The following is a 16,375-nucleotide window of genomic DNA, read 5'->3' as shown; positions in this document are numbered from 1 at the left end:
GAATAAACAACCAAAAGTGGCTCCATGATGTGAAGAACTAAGAAAGGCCGAGGAGAGGCTGCTGGCCCGCAGTGGTCTGAGACGCAGAACCTGGCCTAGAGATGGCCAGCCTCGGAATCAAAGCCCCTTATCTTGGAGAGAGATGCAAGGGCGTCCTTGGGGTTTCGTTGCGGCCTATTCCCAATCACGGGAAGGGGAGTTGGGCCGGGAGAAGCCTTCCCCTGTGTGACTTTTCTTCCACACCAAAAAGAAAATCAGGCAAGTGACACATATTGCAAGAGCCAAGCACCGAGTTCCAGCAACTCCATTTCACTCCTGGGTGTTAGCAACCATCTGGGTCGCTAGTCAGAAAGCAACAGCTGAGAGAGGAGCAGCTGGAACCAGTCTGTCCCTGCCGGACAAAGGCTGCCCCAGGTTCTTGGACTCGGAAAAAAAATGGAAAGAGGTTTTGAGTTTGTTGACTTTGCTGAAACTTGAGATTAAGAAGATTCAGAAGGGTTCATCTCTTTCCTACCTCTTATTCAGAAACTCTGCAACTTTTCTCTTTGAATTTCTAAGCATCCCCATTATATGTACTTTTTCTTTTCAGCATTGATGATTCATTACATTTAAAACTTCATTTTATTTTTCATAGCTGTCTGAAACTGTTCAAATAATTAACTTCACAAATGGGAGAAAACAGGTCATATATTCTGAGATCTGATTTGGAAAGACACAGCTGTCAAAGTCATCCTCCTCAAACATCGTTTTTCTCATTTCTCTCATCAGTTAGAAGTCTACTGTGTTCTTGACAGTGAATTGAGGTATTTGAAAGAAAAGTGCACATGTCCATCAACAGATACATGGATAAATAAAATGTAGTTATATGCACAATGGAATATTATTCACCCTTAAGGAGGGATGACATTGTAACACATGCTACCCATGGATGAAACTTTAAAACACTATACTAAGTGAAATACGCCAGACAAAAAAGGACAAATATTGTATGATCCTGCTTATATGAGGTATCTTCAATAGGCAAATTCACAGAGCCAGAAGGTAGAATAGTGGTAGGTTACTAGGGGCTGGGAGGAGGAGGAAGGTAGGGAGCTATTGTTTAATAGTCACAAAGTTTCCGTTTGGGATGTTGAAAAATTTCTGAAAATTGATAATAGTGATGGTATTTATTGCCACTACTTGTAGAATTTAAACATGGTGGAAATGGTAAATTTTTTTGTTGTTTACATTTTGCCACAGTAAAGACAAAGAAAACATCTACTAACTTGGTAGTTGAGAAATGTTACCTCATTTTTATTTGCATTTAAAATAATGCCGTTATTGATTTATTTTTTGATTTTTAATAATAGCAAATTCTCCAAGATCCTGAGATTTATTCTTTGAGATAAATCTTACTATTAATGTCTCATGGTCTATACATTATTTTATGGGGAATTAAATCGTTACTATAATACATCTTTTAAAAAATCTAAAAAAAAAAATCTACTGTGGTTTTCCTACTACTTATTGTAGCAAACACTGAAAATCTCTGCAGCACTAAAATTATTTATTAAATGCTTTCAACTCTGATATTTTTCTCTTATTTCAGAGCCATCCCTCTGTATTTCCCACAGCAGACTATTTACTTCCATTAAGTAGACTTGCTGATTAGCCTGCATTCACGTATCCACTAGCACAAGGACCAGGAGGATTTTTATGTAAAGGGCTTTAGGGCCCATGAGGATAGGGCCAGGGCTGAGGATGAGTTTGTGCATGGAGAAAAACCAAGGTAAAGAGAATCAGCTGGGGACCTCACATATATTTGTCTTACTTTTGGTACCTTCTGTGAAACCAACATCCACTGGTGTTTTTGCTGTTTCTGTGAGTATACACTTGCAGACATTTCAGGGAAGTAAATTATTGACTTTGAAATACTGTGAAAAGTTAGAACTTTAATGTTGATTTGGATGTGGAAAGCAGGTGAATAAATAGAGGGAACTGGTAAACACGTTGGGTAAAGGGTACTTTGACAATGACCAAATCATGTCCATCTTCTGCTCAAAACTCTTGAAAGGTGTTTTTTTTTTTTTTTTCCTTTTTCCCACATCTTCTTTCCTTTTATTGAAAAATATTTTAGAAAATGTCAGTTAATAAAAAGTAGCAATGAATCAACAGGGATATACTAGTGGAAAACACATTATAAAATTAAAAATGCCATTGGCTTCTTCAATTGATTAAGAGCATACAATGTAACAGAAGGTCTGTTTTAAACAAATTTTCTTTTTTGGGGGGGAAATTTGCATTTTTAAAATTATTACACTTTAAGTTCTAGGGTACATGTGCACAACGTGCAGGTTTGTTACATATGTATACATGTGCCATGTTGGTGTGCTGCACCCATTAACTCGTCATTTACATTAGGTATATCTCCTAATGCTATCCGCCCCCCCTGCTCCCGCCACCCCATGACAGGCCCCAGTGTGTGATGTTCCCCTTCCTGTGTCCAAGTGATCTCATTGTTCAAGTCCCACCTATGAGTGAGAACATGCGGTGTTTGGTTTTCTGTCCTTGTGATAGTTTGCTGAGAATGATGGTTTCCAGCTTCATCCATGTCCCTACAAAGGACACGAACTCATCCTTTATTATGGCTGCCTAGTATTCCATGGTGTATATGTGCCACATTTTCTTAATCCAGTCTGTCACTGATGGACATTTGGGTTGGTTCCAAGTCTGCTATTGTGAATAGTACCACAATAAACATACGTGTGCATGTGTCTTTATAGCAGCATGATTTATAATCCTTTGGGTATATACCCAGTAATGGGATGGCTGGATCAAATGGTATTTCTAGTTCTAGATCCTTGAGGAATCACCACACTGTTTTCCACAATGGTTGAACTAGTTTACAGTCCCACCAACAGTGTAAAAGTGTTTCTATTTCTCCACATCCTCTCCAGCACCTGTTGTTTCCTGACTTTTTAATGATTGCCATTCTAACTGTTGTGAGATGGTATCTCATTGTGGTTTTGATTTGCATTTCTCTGATGGCCAGTCATGATGAGCATTTTTTCATGTATCTGTTGGCTGCATAAATGTCTTCTTTTGAGAAGTGTCTGTTCATATCCTTTGCCCACTTTTTGATGGGGTTGTTTGATTTTTTCTTGTAAATTTGTTTAAGTTCTTTGTAGATTCTGGATATTAGCCCTTTGTCAGATGGGTAGATTACAAAAATATTTCTCCCATTCTGTAAGTTGCCTGTTCACTCTGATGGTGGTTTCTTTTGCTGTGCGAAGCTCTTTAGTTTAATTAGATCCCATTTGTCAATTTTGGCTTTTGTTGCCATTGCTTTTGGTGTTTTAGACATGAAGTCCTTGCCCATGCTTATGTCCTGAATGGTACTGCCTAGGTTTTGTTCTAGGGTTTTTATTTTTAGGTCTAACATTTAAGTCTTTAATCCATCTTGAATTAATTTTCGTATAAGGAGTAAGGAAAGGATCCAGTTTCAGCTTTCTGCATATGGTTAGCCAGTTTTCCCAGCACCATTTATTAAATAGGGAATCCTTTCCCCATTTCTTGTTTTTGTCAGGTTTGTCAAAGATCAGATGGTTGTAGATATGTGGTATTATTTCTGAGGGCTCTGTTCTGTTCCATCAGTCTATATCTCTGTTTTGGTACTAGTACCATGCTGTTTTGGTTACTGTAGCCTTGTAGTACAGCGTTTTAAACAAATTTTCTAAAGCGATGTATTTTTAAAATTCTCCCCATCCTCTACGTACACACTCACAAAAACAAAAACAATGTGTGAAGGAAACCTGTCATACACAAGAAGTTGTATCCTGAATTCTTCAGGGAAACAGATATTGAAATAGGAATTAAAAAGAGTCAGCAACAGATTAATTACATATATATAGTATTTATTTGTATTTTTATATATTTATATATTTTTATATAAATATATAAAATATATGACTATATTATATACAATGTATATTTATATATAAATATATATTTTGTAATATTTTACAATTATATATTTATATATAATATATTCATATATACATATATTTTTATATATTTATATACATTTATGTATTTATATAATATAAATTTATATACAAATATATAAATATATAAAAATTATATATTTATGTATTTATATTTATATATAATATATATATTTATATATATATATTTTTGAGATGGAGTCTCGCTCTGTTGCCCAGGCAGAAGTGCAGTGGCACAATCTCAGCTCTGCAGCCTCCGCCTCCTGGATTCAAGCGATTCTCCTGTCTCAGACTCCCAAATAGCTTGGATTACAGGCACCTGCCACCACACCCAGCTAATTTTTGTATTTTTAATAGAGACAGGGTTTCACCATGTTGGCCAGGCTGGTCTTGATCTCCTGACCTTGTGATCCACCCACCTTGGCCTCCCAAAGTGCTGGGATTACAGGCATGAGCCAGCACGCCTAGCCTAATAATATTTTTAAATTGAGTCTTCAAGTGCTGCGTGACACAAAGCTATACTATATAAAGTACTGCTAGGTACAAAGGAAAAAATCTGTACCGCTTTTAGCAAAAGTGCTTTTCCAGAAAAGCAAATCAAAACAATGTAATCAGCAGACCAAGGAGGCTACAGCCAGACATCAGGGCTACACCTTCTCATATCTTGCTAGAAGATCCTATTTATCCAGAATAAAATTTCAGGACAAAACAGGGACATTTTAAACATTTCTTACTTCACCCATTTAAAATTTTCTGTATTTTCAGCATGATCCAGCAAAAAGAGGGCTGCTGTGAGAACTGGCTATTTTATTTTCTTTCTGTGGTGAGACTGTCATGGAGCCTGGATATTTTAGGCTCTTATACATCCCTGACCAGTGTCCCACCATGGTCAAAAAACTTAGCGATGAAGTTGGTGAACTCGGCTTCCTGCAGCTGCCTTCTTCTCCCATTGAGGAAGGTCAGCTGCCAAATACCAGGATCCACTCCTGCAGGATCCTTCCTGTGCACCACAAGGAAGATGCTCTTCTTATGTGAGCTACAAATGGTCATGGCCGGGCACCGTGGGTCACGCCTGTAATCCCAGTACTTTGGGAGGCCAAGGCGGGCAGATCACTTGAGGCCAGAAGTTCAAGACCAGCCTGGCCAACATGGCGAAACCCCGTCTCTACTAAAAACACAAAAATCAGCCAGGCATGGTGACATGCGCCTATAATCCCAGCTACTCGGGAGGCTGAGGCACAAGAATCACTTGAACCTGGGAGATGGAGGTTACAGTGAGCCAAGATTGTGGCACTGCACTCCAGCCTGGGTGATACAGCAAGACTCTGACTCAAAAGATAAAAAAAGAACTAAGTGGTCAGAATCCCCATCATCACAAAATAGGATAGGATGCACATGGCCAAAAAGGGCTTGGACTCTGGAAAGGGGTACATAGAATCCCAAATCAAAGCCACTATGGCAAGGAAACAGGAGTACATTCAGATGATGAGGCAAATGTCAATGAGACCAAAATTCTCCCCCTATTGGTATTTTTCCAGAAGTACCTTTCCGGCAGAATCATCCAGAGTTTTTCATAGCGGATCCATCCCACTTGTCAGTTTTTCCACGCTTCTCATCCGTCTTCCACTTAGCCAACAAGCCACTGAGGCTACTGCCTCCGCCACCACTTCTCCTGCCCTGGGCAGCTGCTGCCATCTTGTCACAAAAAGCTTTGTTTGAAAGGTTTTGTTTCCAACCTTTGGGAAAAACCACCAATGGGTAATAAGACTTGGAAGGCCCACCATGCTCTACCTTGCCCTTCCCCTCTTCTCACACCACCTCTTCGGTCTCATGTTTCGGTGCTCCCATTCTCACTAATAATGTTGTGCCTATGTTGAATATTTTTTACCATTTCTGGAAGGTTCTTGAACTGAGGTCTTCATGCTATTACTCAGTCCTTTAAAAAAAATAACAACTTGAGATATAATTCATATGCCATACAATTTATAATTTAAAGTATACAGTTCAATAGTTTTTATTATTTTTTTAATTTTTATTTTTTGAGATGGAGTCTTGCTCTGTCGCCCAGGCTGGAGTGCAGTGGCACGATCCTGGCTCACTGCAACCTCTGCTCCTGGGTTCAAATGATTCTCCTGCCTCAGCCTCCCCCAGTAGCTGGGATTACAGGCGGACGCCACCATGCCCAGCTAATTTTTTTGTATTTTCAGTAGAGACAGGATTTCACCATGTTGGCCGGGCTAGCCTCAAGCTCCTGACCTCAAATGATCTGCTCATTTCAGCCTCCCAAAGTGCTGGGATAACAGGCGTGAGCCATCACACCCAGCCTCAATAGTTTTTAGTGTATACAGAATTATGCAACTACCACCAAAATCAAATTTTAATATCTCTTCAGTACCCCAAGAAGAAACCCCATGCCCAGTAGTAGCCACTCAATTCCCTCTCCTTCCAGCCTCAGGCAACCACCAGTCTTTTTGTCCATATAGATGTGTCTATGATGAACATTTAATATAACTAGGACTTGGCTTCTTCCACTTAGCCTAATGTTTTCAAGGCTTATTCGTGTTGTAGCATGCATCAGTACTTCATTCCTTTTTTATAGAATATTCCATCATATGGATATACCACATTTGATTTATCCATTCATCAGGTGATGGACACTTTGGGGTTGTGTCCACTTTCTGGCTACTATGCATAACACTGCTATGAACATTCATGTGCAAGTCTTCGGGTGGACATGTTCCCATTCTTTTGGGTAGATACCCAGAAGTGAGATTGCTGGATCGTATGTTAACTCTCTGTTTAACATTTTGAGAAACTGTAAAATGTTTTCTAAAGCAGTTCCCTCATTTTACATTCCTACCAGCAAATTATGCAGATTCCAATTGCTTCACTTCCTTGCCCACACTAGTTACTGCCTTATTATAGCCATCCTAGTGGGTGTGAAGTGGCTATCTTGTTGCATTCCGCTAATGACTAAAGATGTTGACCATCTTTTTCATGTTTTTATTGACTATTTGTGTATATTGTCTGGAGAATGTCTGTTGAGATCCTTTGCCCATTTTATTAAGTTGTTATTCCCTGATCTTTAACTGGCTTATTCTCTTTCTCATTCTTTATCTTCTCCCTCTTTTTTCAGACCCTACTAGCACTGCATTCCTCCCACTTTGATAAGTTTCTCAAGTGCTTTGGTTAAGGCCTACTTTCCCACCAGACTGTTTTTGGTTTTTTTTTTTTTTTTTTGAGACAGAGTCTTACTCTGTCCCCCAGGCTGGAGTGCAGTGGCATGATCTCGGCTCACTGCAACTTCCGCCTCCCGGGTTCAAGTGATTCTCCTGCCTCAGCCTGCCAAGTAGCTGGGACTACAGACACACACCACCATGCCCGGCTAATTTTTGTATTTTTAGTAGAGACGGGGTTTCACCATATTGGCCAGGCTGGTCTCAAACTCCTGACCTTGTGATCCGCCCACCTCTGCCTCTCAAAGTGCTGTGATTACAGGCATGAGCCACCACGTCCAGCCCGAGACTGTTGATTCTAAGAGAGCAGAGACTATGCCTGTCTTACTGTTGTTCATTACTAGCCCATTACTTTATACATTTTAGGTTTCCTGGCACATATCAGGTACTCAACAAACATCTGTCGAATTGTATTTAATGTGATTTTCACAGTTTCTCTTGTGTCAGTAGGGTTGCTGTCTCCATTGAAAAGGTTTTTTTGGGTACCTCCTCTCTAACCATTTGTGGTCCTGTCTCCTACCAGTTGAAGGTTGTCCCAGAGGCTATTAATTCTTGTGCCTGAGTTGAGCATATGTTTGGACTAACTGCAGCCTCCATAGTGTTGGAGGATCCCTAGGGTGAAAAGCAGTAAGTGCAGCTCATGTGTGAGGTGAGACGCAGTCAGAGGAAAGTGAGTTGATGCCTCATGGAACTGTCTACCATGGCCACAGCTGGAATTAGAGGTGGGGTGGAGCGGAATTGTGATAGGGCGCCAGAGGCATCAGACACACCGTGTCAGAACCTGCCTTATGTGTCTGAAATCCAGTTACAGTTATTGTGCCTATTAAGATGCACACTCTGACAGACTTATATATGGAGAAAACCAAGGCAATTTTGTTTAGGACAAATTGCCTTTCGACCCCTGCATCAACCACTTATGGAATGTGTTTTTAATTCCTGGGAAGGGATGTGACCTTGGCCCGGGGCAGGGGTCTTTAGCTGAGGAAAATTTCTGCAGAGCAACTCTGCTAAAAACTGTCACCATGAACACTCCCAGCAACTGGGAGAATGAGTGGTTCACATCTGCAAACGGGATCTGGGGGTTGTGCCATCAGCCCTGCACTGTTCACCTCCACTTGCTTTGTAACACAAATAAGGGGAGCTGCTCCCCCAGGCTCCAAAGGGCTGATCTTTCTGGAATCAGCTGTCATACTGCTTAGCTTACTGAGAGCACCTCTGCCAAGCTCTGCAGAGGGCAGAGAAGTCACCCATAGGTCACCACTTCACACATGAACCATCTGATTATCCCTTTTCCTGACCTTGACTGCAGGGCCTACAAATCTCTAAACATCCTCTAAAATCTCCCCTCAATTTAGAGCTTCCATCACCCTAAACGTAATGGCTTCAAAGGCAAATATAAAGGGCTGTGGTAAACTTGGATCTGGAATATGACAGGTTCAAATCCTTTGCCACTCATATTCATGGGATCTTGAGTAATGTAATCTCTCTAGATCTCAGCTACGAAATGAAGTAACAGTAGAGCCTCATAAGGTTTGCAATGGACAGCTCCTCATGCCTCTTGGCACTGCTGAGGCAAGGGGACCCAGTAAACTGCATTTTGAAATGCAATAGTAAGTGCTTCTCCCACTGCCTGGAACATACTCCACCATCACCATTGCTCTCTTCAGCTGGCTGGCTGCCTCCTGTCCATCCTTACAAAAATGTGGCTCCGGTCAGACATTGCTTCCTAGAATCCACAAGGCTGGGCTGATCTTTACCGGTACCCCACAGCACCCAGTGAATACCCTGCTTACTTACCACACTATCACACTTGCCTACTTACTTGCTGTACTGCCCCATCTCTCTCTCTCTCTCTCACACACACACACACACACACACACACACACACACAAGGCTATATGGCTTTTTGTTTCCTCAGCAACTAGCACACAGTAGATGCTCAATAAATATTTGTAGGAAGACGACTTTTTTTTTTTTTTTTTTTTTTTGGCATTTTTAGTAGAAACAGGGTTTCACCATGTTAGCCAGGCTGGTCTCAAACTCCTGACCTCAGTTGATTCGCCTGCCTCGGCCTCCCAAAGTGCTGGGATTACAGGCGTGAGCCACCAAGCCCCGCCGGAAGGACACTTTTTTTAAAATTAAAAAAAAAAAAAAAGTAGAAAAACTGATTGGAAAGACAGGTACTAATTCAGAAGAAATATGGTAAGGGAGACAAGTAAAACATTCTGAGTTACGGTCTATGTCAAAATAGACACTAGAAGTGAGTAATGAATGAACAGTAAATTTGTTGGTTTGTTTGTTTTGAGACGGAGTCTTGCTCTTTTGCCCAGGCTGGAGCGCAGTGCCTCGATCTTGGTTCACTACAACCTCCACCTCCCAGGTTCAAGTGATTATTCTGCCTCAGCCTCCCGAGTAGCTGGGATTACAGGCATGTGCCACCACAGCTGGCTAATTTTTGTATTTTTAGTACAGATGAGGTCTCACCATGTTTATCAGGCTGGTCTTGATCTCCTAACCTCACGATCAGCCTGCCACAGCCTCCCAAATGCTGGGATTACAGGCGTGAGCTACTGCGCCTGGCCCAGTAAATTCATTTTAAGTGTTTATACCAGGGCAGAGACCAGGAGAAAGATGAGAAGCTGGCCCAGCTTGCTGGGATGCTCCTGGAGGGCTGTGGTTGGGGTTTAACATCCAGCTAGCTTAGCTCATAGCTGCTGAAGACATTAATCAATGTGTTCTATTATGCAATTGCAGATAGCAGGCACTGTGCTCTCTCCACTATGGGAACTTACAGCTACTCAGAGACAGACACATATATTGACTCCTGTAGACAAGGTGAACTAATGCATCCCAGCAATTACCATGTGCAAATCTTTACGCTAGATGCATCAACATATCCTCCTGAACCCACTGAAGAGTTGCCCTGCAAACATGAGTAAACAGGTTCAGAGATGTTAGGTAACTTCCCATGGTTACACTTAAAGTCCTGACATGGACACTGTAGGCTCACTTCTAAGTTCTTTTTTCCATGACTCACTTGCCTGATTTACCTGCATGTCATATTCAACTTTTTGTTCTTTCATGCAACAAAGCCATCTCATATGGGCCAGACGCCATCTTAGGCATTAGCAACAGAAACAATCCCAAGGGAACAGCACAGCCACAGCCCCCGCCCTCACAGAGATTAGCATTTGTGAAAACAGACATCAAGCACATAATGAGAGACATGACATTATGTGCTTGATGTCTGTTTTCACAAATGCTAATCTCTGTGAGGGCGTAACTATGTGCGCATAACATGTGGGGGCGGGGGGGGGGGGGGGGGGGGGCGGGCATCCAGGATGCTAACCCAGGCCAAGCAGTTCAAAGTGAACTGAAGCTTTTACATCTGAAGAAGTGATGCAGACTCAGGAGTTGGCCAAGGAAAGTCAGCATTACGAGGGAAGGAAAGTGAACCAGGCAGATGGAACAATGTATGAGATGGGACAGAGAGAAGGTGCATTCAGGGACCTTAGAGAAGGGTGGCTGGAGAGGACAGCAGGGGTCAGATCACGAACTTCGTGTGCACACATTTGAGACTTAATCCCAAAGCGATTAGAAGCCAGTTTCCAATTCACAAAATTCTTTTGCCACAGAAGAGGCAGAAATCACTTCATTTTAATACCTACCAATAGCCTATAGGATGGTCAGTTCAAATTATTTTCAGGTCCACAAGCAACTGACATAGGATACTATGGGGTTGATCCCATAAGAACAGGAGGAAAGAGCTGCTTTCCCCAAAACTCCCATTACCACTCCCTGCTGGCCCAAGATCACCAGGAAATTGACCCCAGGAGGGAATATAGAACGTTTGGGAAGAGCAGGTCCAACTCTGGCTCTTGCGCCGCTAACATCTTAATAGTGAAGTTGGTCATATTGTGCCATTACACTGCCAGTTATAATTTACACAAATTGTTCTTCCTCTGGCTTGGTCTGTCTCCTCCCCTGCTCGGTGTAGAAGTATTTTTGCTCTCAGGGACGGATCCCAGTAGCCTGATGTTCCATCCTCCCTCCTTGCCCCTCTGTTGCAGGCCCTGTCCCACAAAAAATTAGAAGAACATCCCTTGCTAAATTCCAGGAGTCAGCAAAGAGCGGACACCTTGTTTTAAACATTCTGACAGCAGGTAGGCAGTATTCTGGGAAGAGTATAATAAAAGCCTCTACAGTTAAGTTAAACCAGCAAATAAACTGGCTCCCTAGTTCAAATGTGCAAGACAGCCTTAGGAGCATGTTAAGATGACAGAAAAATGAAGACATGGGAAAAAAAACACAAATCACTGATAGTAAAATAATTTTATTTAGTTTCTTATTTTAAAAAAGGTAGCATTTCAACATATAAATTTAGACTCAAGATTACAGGGTATATTTGCCAAAAGGAACACCCTGAAAGACGGCCAGCCTCAGAGCTGAGAGGGCACAGGGAGGCACACTCCTCACATGTGGAGTTTAAGCAGAAGTGCTTTAAGACTTCACAGCGGCATTTCCCTGTTCCTCAGCCCTGCCTCCAGGGCCATCACTTTGGGGCAACAGCTTTGCTCATGTAACTATAAAACATCTCTAGGAATGAAAGCACAGAGGTCAATGATCCAGATTTTCCACGACAATCATCTGAGGCAACAATTCGACAGGTAAAGAATTTATTTTTATAATTCAAAAGTTCTTTTAAGGAGAACTAAAGAACACAAAATTCATTCATAAAGAGAATTTATAGAATTAAATGAGCAAAAATGAAAAATTATTTTCTCCATATTACAAATGCCTCTATAGGATAAGGCCCAGGGGAAAGACCCACTCAAATCTGGGCTTTCCTTTCCCAAATAAAGTGTTTGGCACAACCAACAAGCTGTCATGAGACTGACAGGCCTGACAGCTGAAAGGTTTCTAGAAGTGGTCCCATGACTTTTCTGTGGAGCTTCATTGTGTACACAAGAGGTGTCTTAAGCTGCACAAACTCAGGCCAAACTACGCAGCACACTGCTCCAGAGAAGTTAAACTGAAGGAAAAAAAAAAGGTCCACATGAAGTAGGTCTCCTATTGCCACAGGTTAACTCTGTTGTTTCTCATGGAAAATTAAATTCACTGGCTGCCCAGGACGTCAGTGGAATCCTGATCTCCTGGGGGAGGCGAGAGCTGGAGAAACAACTTGGATTTAAGCATCTCTGGGCCAGGTGGGAAGGAGACAATGACCAAGGATGCTTTCCAGGTGACTTTTTGTTCCACACTATGTGGGCTCCAGACAAACAATCTTAAGGAGCATCAGTGTGCTTGTGACCATCGCAGCCCTCGGACTTGGGCCTTTAGACGGAGGTGATGGGGCAAATGAATATACCCCAGATCCAGTTTTAAAAATAAAAACTTCCTGCAATTATGATACACAACTGTGCAGCAAATCACTAGGAATTGTATGCTGCTCCATATTTGTGGTTAAAGCCCTGTCCCACTCTTGGCCAGTCACAGCCGAAAGGTAACACACAAGGAGGTGGCTGTAGCTAAAAACCAGGCACCTTAGTCAAGCATGGCCTGCGGCAGTGATGCTGACAGTCATCACCCAATGGAGGGAATGCAGGGCCCCAGAGCTTTGGTTCAGAGCAAAGGTTTCATCTCACCCCAAACTTCAAACCAAGCCCTCTGTATCTCTGAGCTTATGAATACAAGAAACTAGTGATTAGGAATCTCTATGAGGAATCTCTGGTTGGGTAGCAAAGCTCAGGTCCCTGCAAGCCACCACCATCCTGTAGGAAAACAGAAAGGTGCAAATCGTATCAAGTAAAAGGTTGCTCAAGTGGAAGATCGTTTCCTGGGGAACTTCAGTGGCCTGGATCTTAATCACATGGATGAAGGCTGGAACTGGATCCCAAAGAAAGGGCCTAGGTCCCAAGTGCAATGAGTCTTCTTGAACTTACCATATCCTTCTCAGTCATCTCTTGAATGGCTGAGCACACATTTCCCTGGGGGACCAATGTAAACATTATTCAACTGATCTCCACTTAGGAAAACACAGCTTGTTATATATTTAGTGTTTAACATTCCAGTGCAGGCAGTATCTTAGCATCAGACTTTCCTCACTCATGAGTAGCAGTTTAGAAAGGAACACATATAGGTTACTTGATAAGACTGTGGCTGAAAAGACCATTTGTGTGTCAGACAGCTGGCTCCATCCTCCAATCAGTGGACTACCCAGGACTATCGCAGGAGAGGCAGAACAGATGAAGTGTAAGTTCCGTGTAAATCTGAAGAGTCCGTATAACCATTGTTCCCACTTAACCCCTTGGGCCACATCTTGATATGGAGAACATTTCCACCTCTTGCATCAACCTGTGCTCTCTTTGTTTTGGATGAGGTTCTCTCCAGAGGGTTCAAGAGCCTCCTTAGAGGGGAGTGAGCTTTCTCTTCCAGTCCTAATATCTGAATATTTCAAAGCACATGAGGAGTCCACGAACATGTTAGGGATGTTGCTGCCAAAATAGATCTTACTGTTGGAAGCAATGGCCTGGTACTTTTTGAGCTCCAGATATTCCGGGGTCAATTTGTGCTGTGTGGGAGCAAACAAGAGCAAAGGCATCAGGATACTCTGGTTCAACAGTCTTCTCTCTCTCTACATACATTTCTCCTGTTGCTCTTCTGAGTATCACGAGTCAAGCCTGAATAATTGCCAATGACCCTCTCTCACTTTGGAGAGTGGCTATCACATTAACAGTTGCGTTCCTGACTTAAAATTCCTTCAATAAGCTCTTGACTTAATGCAAGAGAAGCTGTTCACTTTTTAATAAAAGGATGGGGGAGGTTAGAAAACAATTTGTGATAACTAATGATAATAACTAATAATAATAATAATAACTATGGTGACTTTCATTTCATCTAGTTGAATTCAACCTGGAATTAGTCTGGAGTTTCTGTTGATTGTCTTTCTAAAAAACTTATTTTTATTTTTGTAGAGATGGGGTCTATGTTGCCAGGCTGGTCTCAAACTCCTGGCCTCAAGCAATCCTCCTACCTTGGCCTCCCAAAGTGTCGGAATTAAAGATGGGAGCCGCTGCACCCAGCCTCTTTCTTTTTGGAGATGAGATCTCACTCTGTTGCCCAGGCTGGAATGCAGTGGTTCAATTATAGCTCACTGCTGCAGCCTCCAACTTCTGGGCTCAAGCGATACTCTCATCTTAGCCTCCAGGGAGGCTACAGGAATAAGCCATCATGCTTGGTTCTCTGTTGATTCTCTTGAGAGAGACACACAGATCAATGGATGAGAGCAGAACTTCAAAGGAAGGGCTGGTGCTGCTTTTCTTGAACAAATTCTAGAACTAGAATAAAATCTCAAGAGGTCATCTGATCTGGTCTTTTGCCTTTCCCCAGAAGCTGGATGTTTAAGCTGTCTGTGACAGACAGATATTTGTCCACCACCAGATCTCCCTCTGTCACAGAGTTTTGTTTTGTTTACATCAGTGCCAAGATGTATCTATCTAACCAGAATCTCCCTGGGTTTGATTAAAACTCATTGACCACCAGACCTCCCTCTGTCACAGTGTTTTGTCTAAATCAGGATGCCAAGATTATCTAACCAGAATCTATCTGGGTTTGATTAAAACTCGTCGACCACCAGATCTCCCTCGGTCACAGAGTTGTTTTTTGTTGTTGTTGTTGTTGTTTTGCCTAAATCAGGATGCCAAGATGTCTGTAACCAGAATCTATCTGGGTTTGATTAAAATCCATTTCCACTGTTCCCTGGAACATATGCCTTTCAAAGCCCCTCAGATCCTGCTCTGTGATCCTCTCCTTGAGTCCTGGCCTGTCCCCCAGGCAAAAGTCCATGTTGTCCTTCACAGTCCTACAGCATTTATTTTCTACACTTTGACATCTTTCACTCCCTGGATCTCTATCTTCCCCAGGTGATTCGTATCCTCTGTCAAAACACTCAAATCAAATCTGGTCATAGTGTACAACCACATTTCTTCCTCAAGCCTTTTTAATATAGGTTAGTATATGAGTCACATTTTTCAAAATGGCATAAAACTACTGCCCCTTTCTGAATAAGGTAGACCTCAATGGCAAGATCTTGAAACTTGTGCTGGATGAGCTTCTCCCATTAGATTTGGACTCCTAGCTTCCTCAACTGGAGTTTCCTGTCATGCCTTTCTCTTGGTCAAATTCCATTCTGTGTCTGTAGAATTGTCTTTCAATGTTACGTTCATTTTAAAATGTATATTGGTTTTCAAAGTACTGACAACTCTCATTCTATCATATCTTATCATTTCTTCTAAATACAGATTATGTTGTTCCTTTCTAAATTGAAAGCCCTGTCTATATCTTAAAACTTGACTCTAATCCTTCAAACTGCATCATCCACTTTAGTAATCTCTTTCTCAACCCTTTATCTCTTCCAATCTGCTCCACAATAACCTTCTCAGAATACTAGCAGAGTTCTAGCTGCCTCTTATATAGCCCCTGCTCACTAGCCCTGTACCCGCTAGCCAGCTTACCCCAGTCCTTACACCAAATTATCACCTACAGATCGCCCAACCTCCCTTCTCAAGTTATCCCACATGAAATTCCTCATGACTGGAATAGTTTTTTAAATCCAATAAACAAGAAGTACTCAATGAGGGGCATATGGAAATACGTGCATGTGTGTGTGGCAGTTAAAACAACGGGTGACCATTACTGACATTTAGTAGACAAGGGCTAGGGATACAAAATATCCTACAATGCATGAGATGGTCTTCAATGATGAAAAAGTATCTCAACCCCAAATGCCAGGAATGCCTTTGACGAGAAACACTGCTCTAATCAAGCTAAGTATCTACCCAAAAAAACTACCTTATTTGGAAAGCAATTGTAAAGAGACTCTACTCTTCTCCTGTCCCTCTTACCTCAGAAGACCTTCAACTTGACTAATTATTGAGCCTTATACAGCAGTACAAATGAATGGATTTATGGCGTTTGGCCTGTGTTTATATACATTAGCCTTTGTCCTAAGCTTCCCACTTTTATAAGGGACTATATAAAGTTCCCTACCCAATGAATGTGAAATAGTTCTTGCTAACTGACTAATTCTGGAGGATGTCTTGGTCATAACACTTTCTTGACAATGGATAAAATCACTTCTATCATATCAGAGCCCCT

The 16,375-nt window shown here is 41.9% G+C and overlaps 1 protein-coding gene and 1 pseudogene across 3 annotated transcripts in view; both read right to left on the bottom strand.

Annotated features, from left to right (window-relative positions):
* Positions 1–4,790: 4,790 nt before the first annotated feature.
* LOC105478405 (signal peptidase complex subunit 2 pseudogene) lies at positions 4,791–5,678 on the bottom strand (annotated as a pseudogene).
* Positions 5,679–11,536: 5,858 nt separating this feature from the next.
* The window catches only part of LOC105478404 (ER lipid raft associated 1), a 36,467-nt gene continuing 31,628 nt past the window's right edge, over positions 11,537–16,375 (bottom strand). For all 3 annotated transcript variants that reach the window (XM_011735674.2, XM_011735675.3, XM_024791806.2), the window contains one exon: positions 11,537–13,790. In XM_011735674.2, coding sequence (XP_011733976.1) covers positions 13,569–13,790 — 222 coding nt within the window. In that variant the 3' untranslated portion in view covers positions 11,537–13,568. The remainder of the gene's footprint in view (positions 13,791–16,375) is intronic.

This window comes from Macaca nemestrina, chromosome 9 (genome assembly GCF_043159975.1).
Source record: "Macaca nemestrina isolate mMacNem1 chromosome 9, mMacNem.hap1, whole genome shotgun sequence".
Taxonomy (NCBI): Eukaryota; Metazoa; Chordata; class Mammalia; order Primates; family Cercopithecidae; genus Macaca; species Macaca nemestrina.
This window is presented reverse-complemented; position numbering and strand designations above follow the sequence as displayed.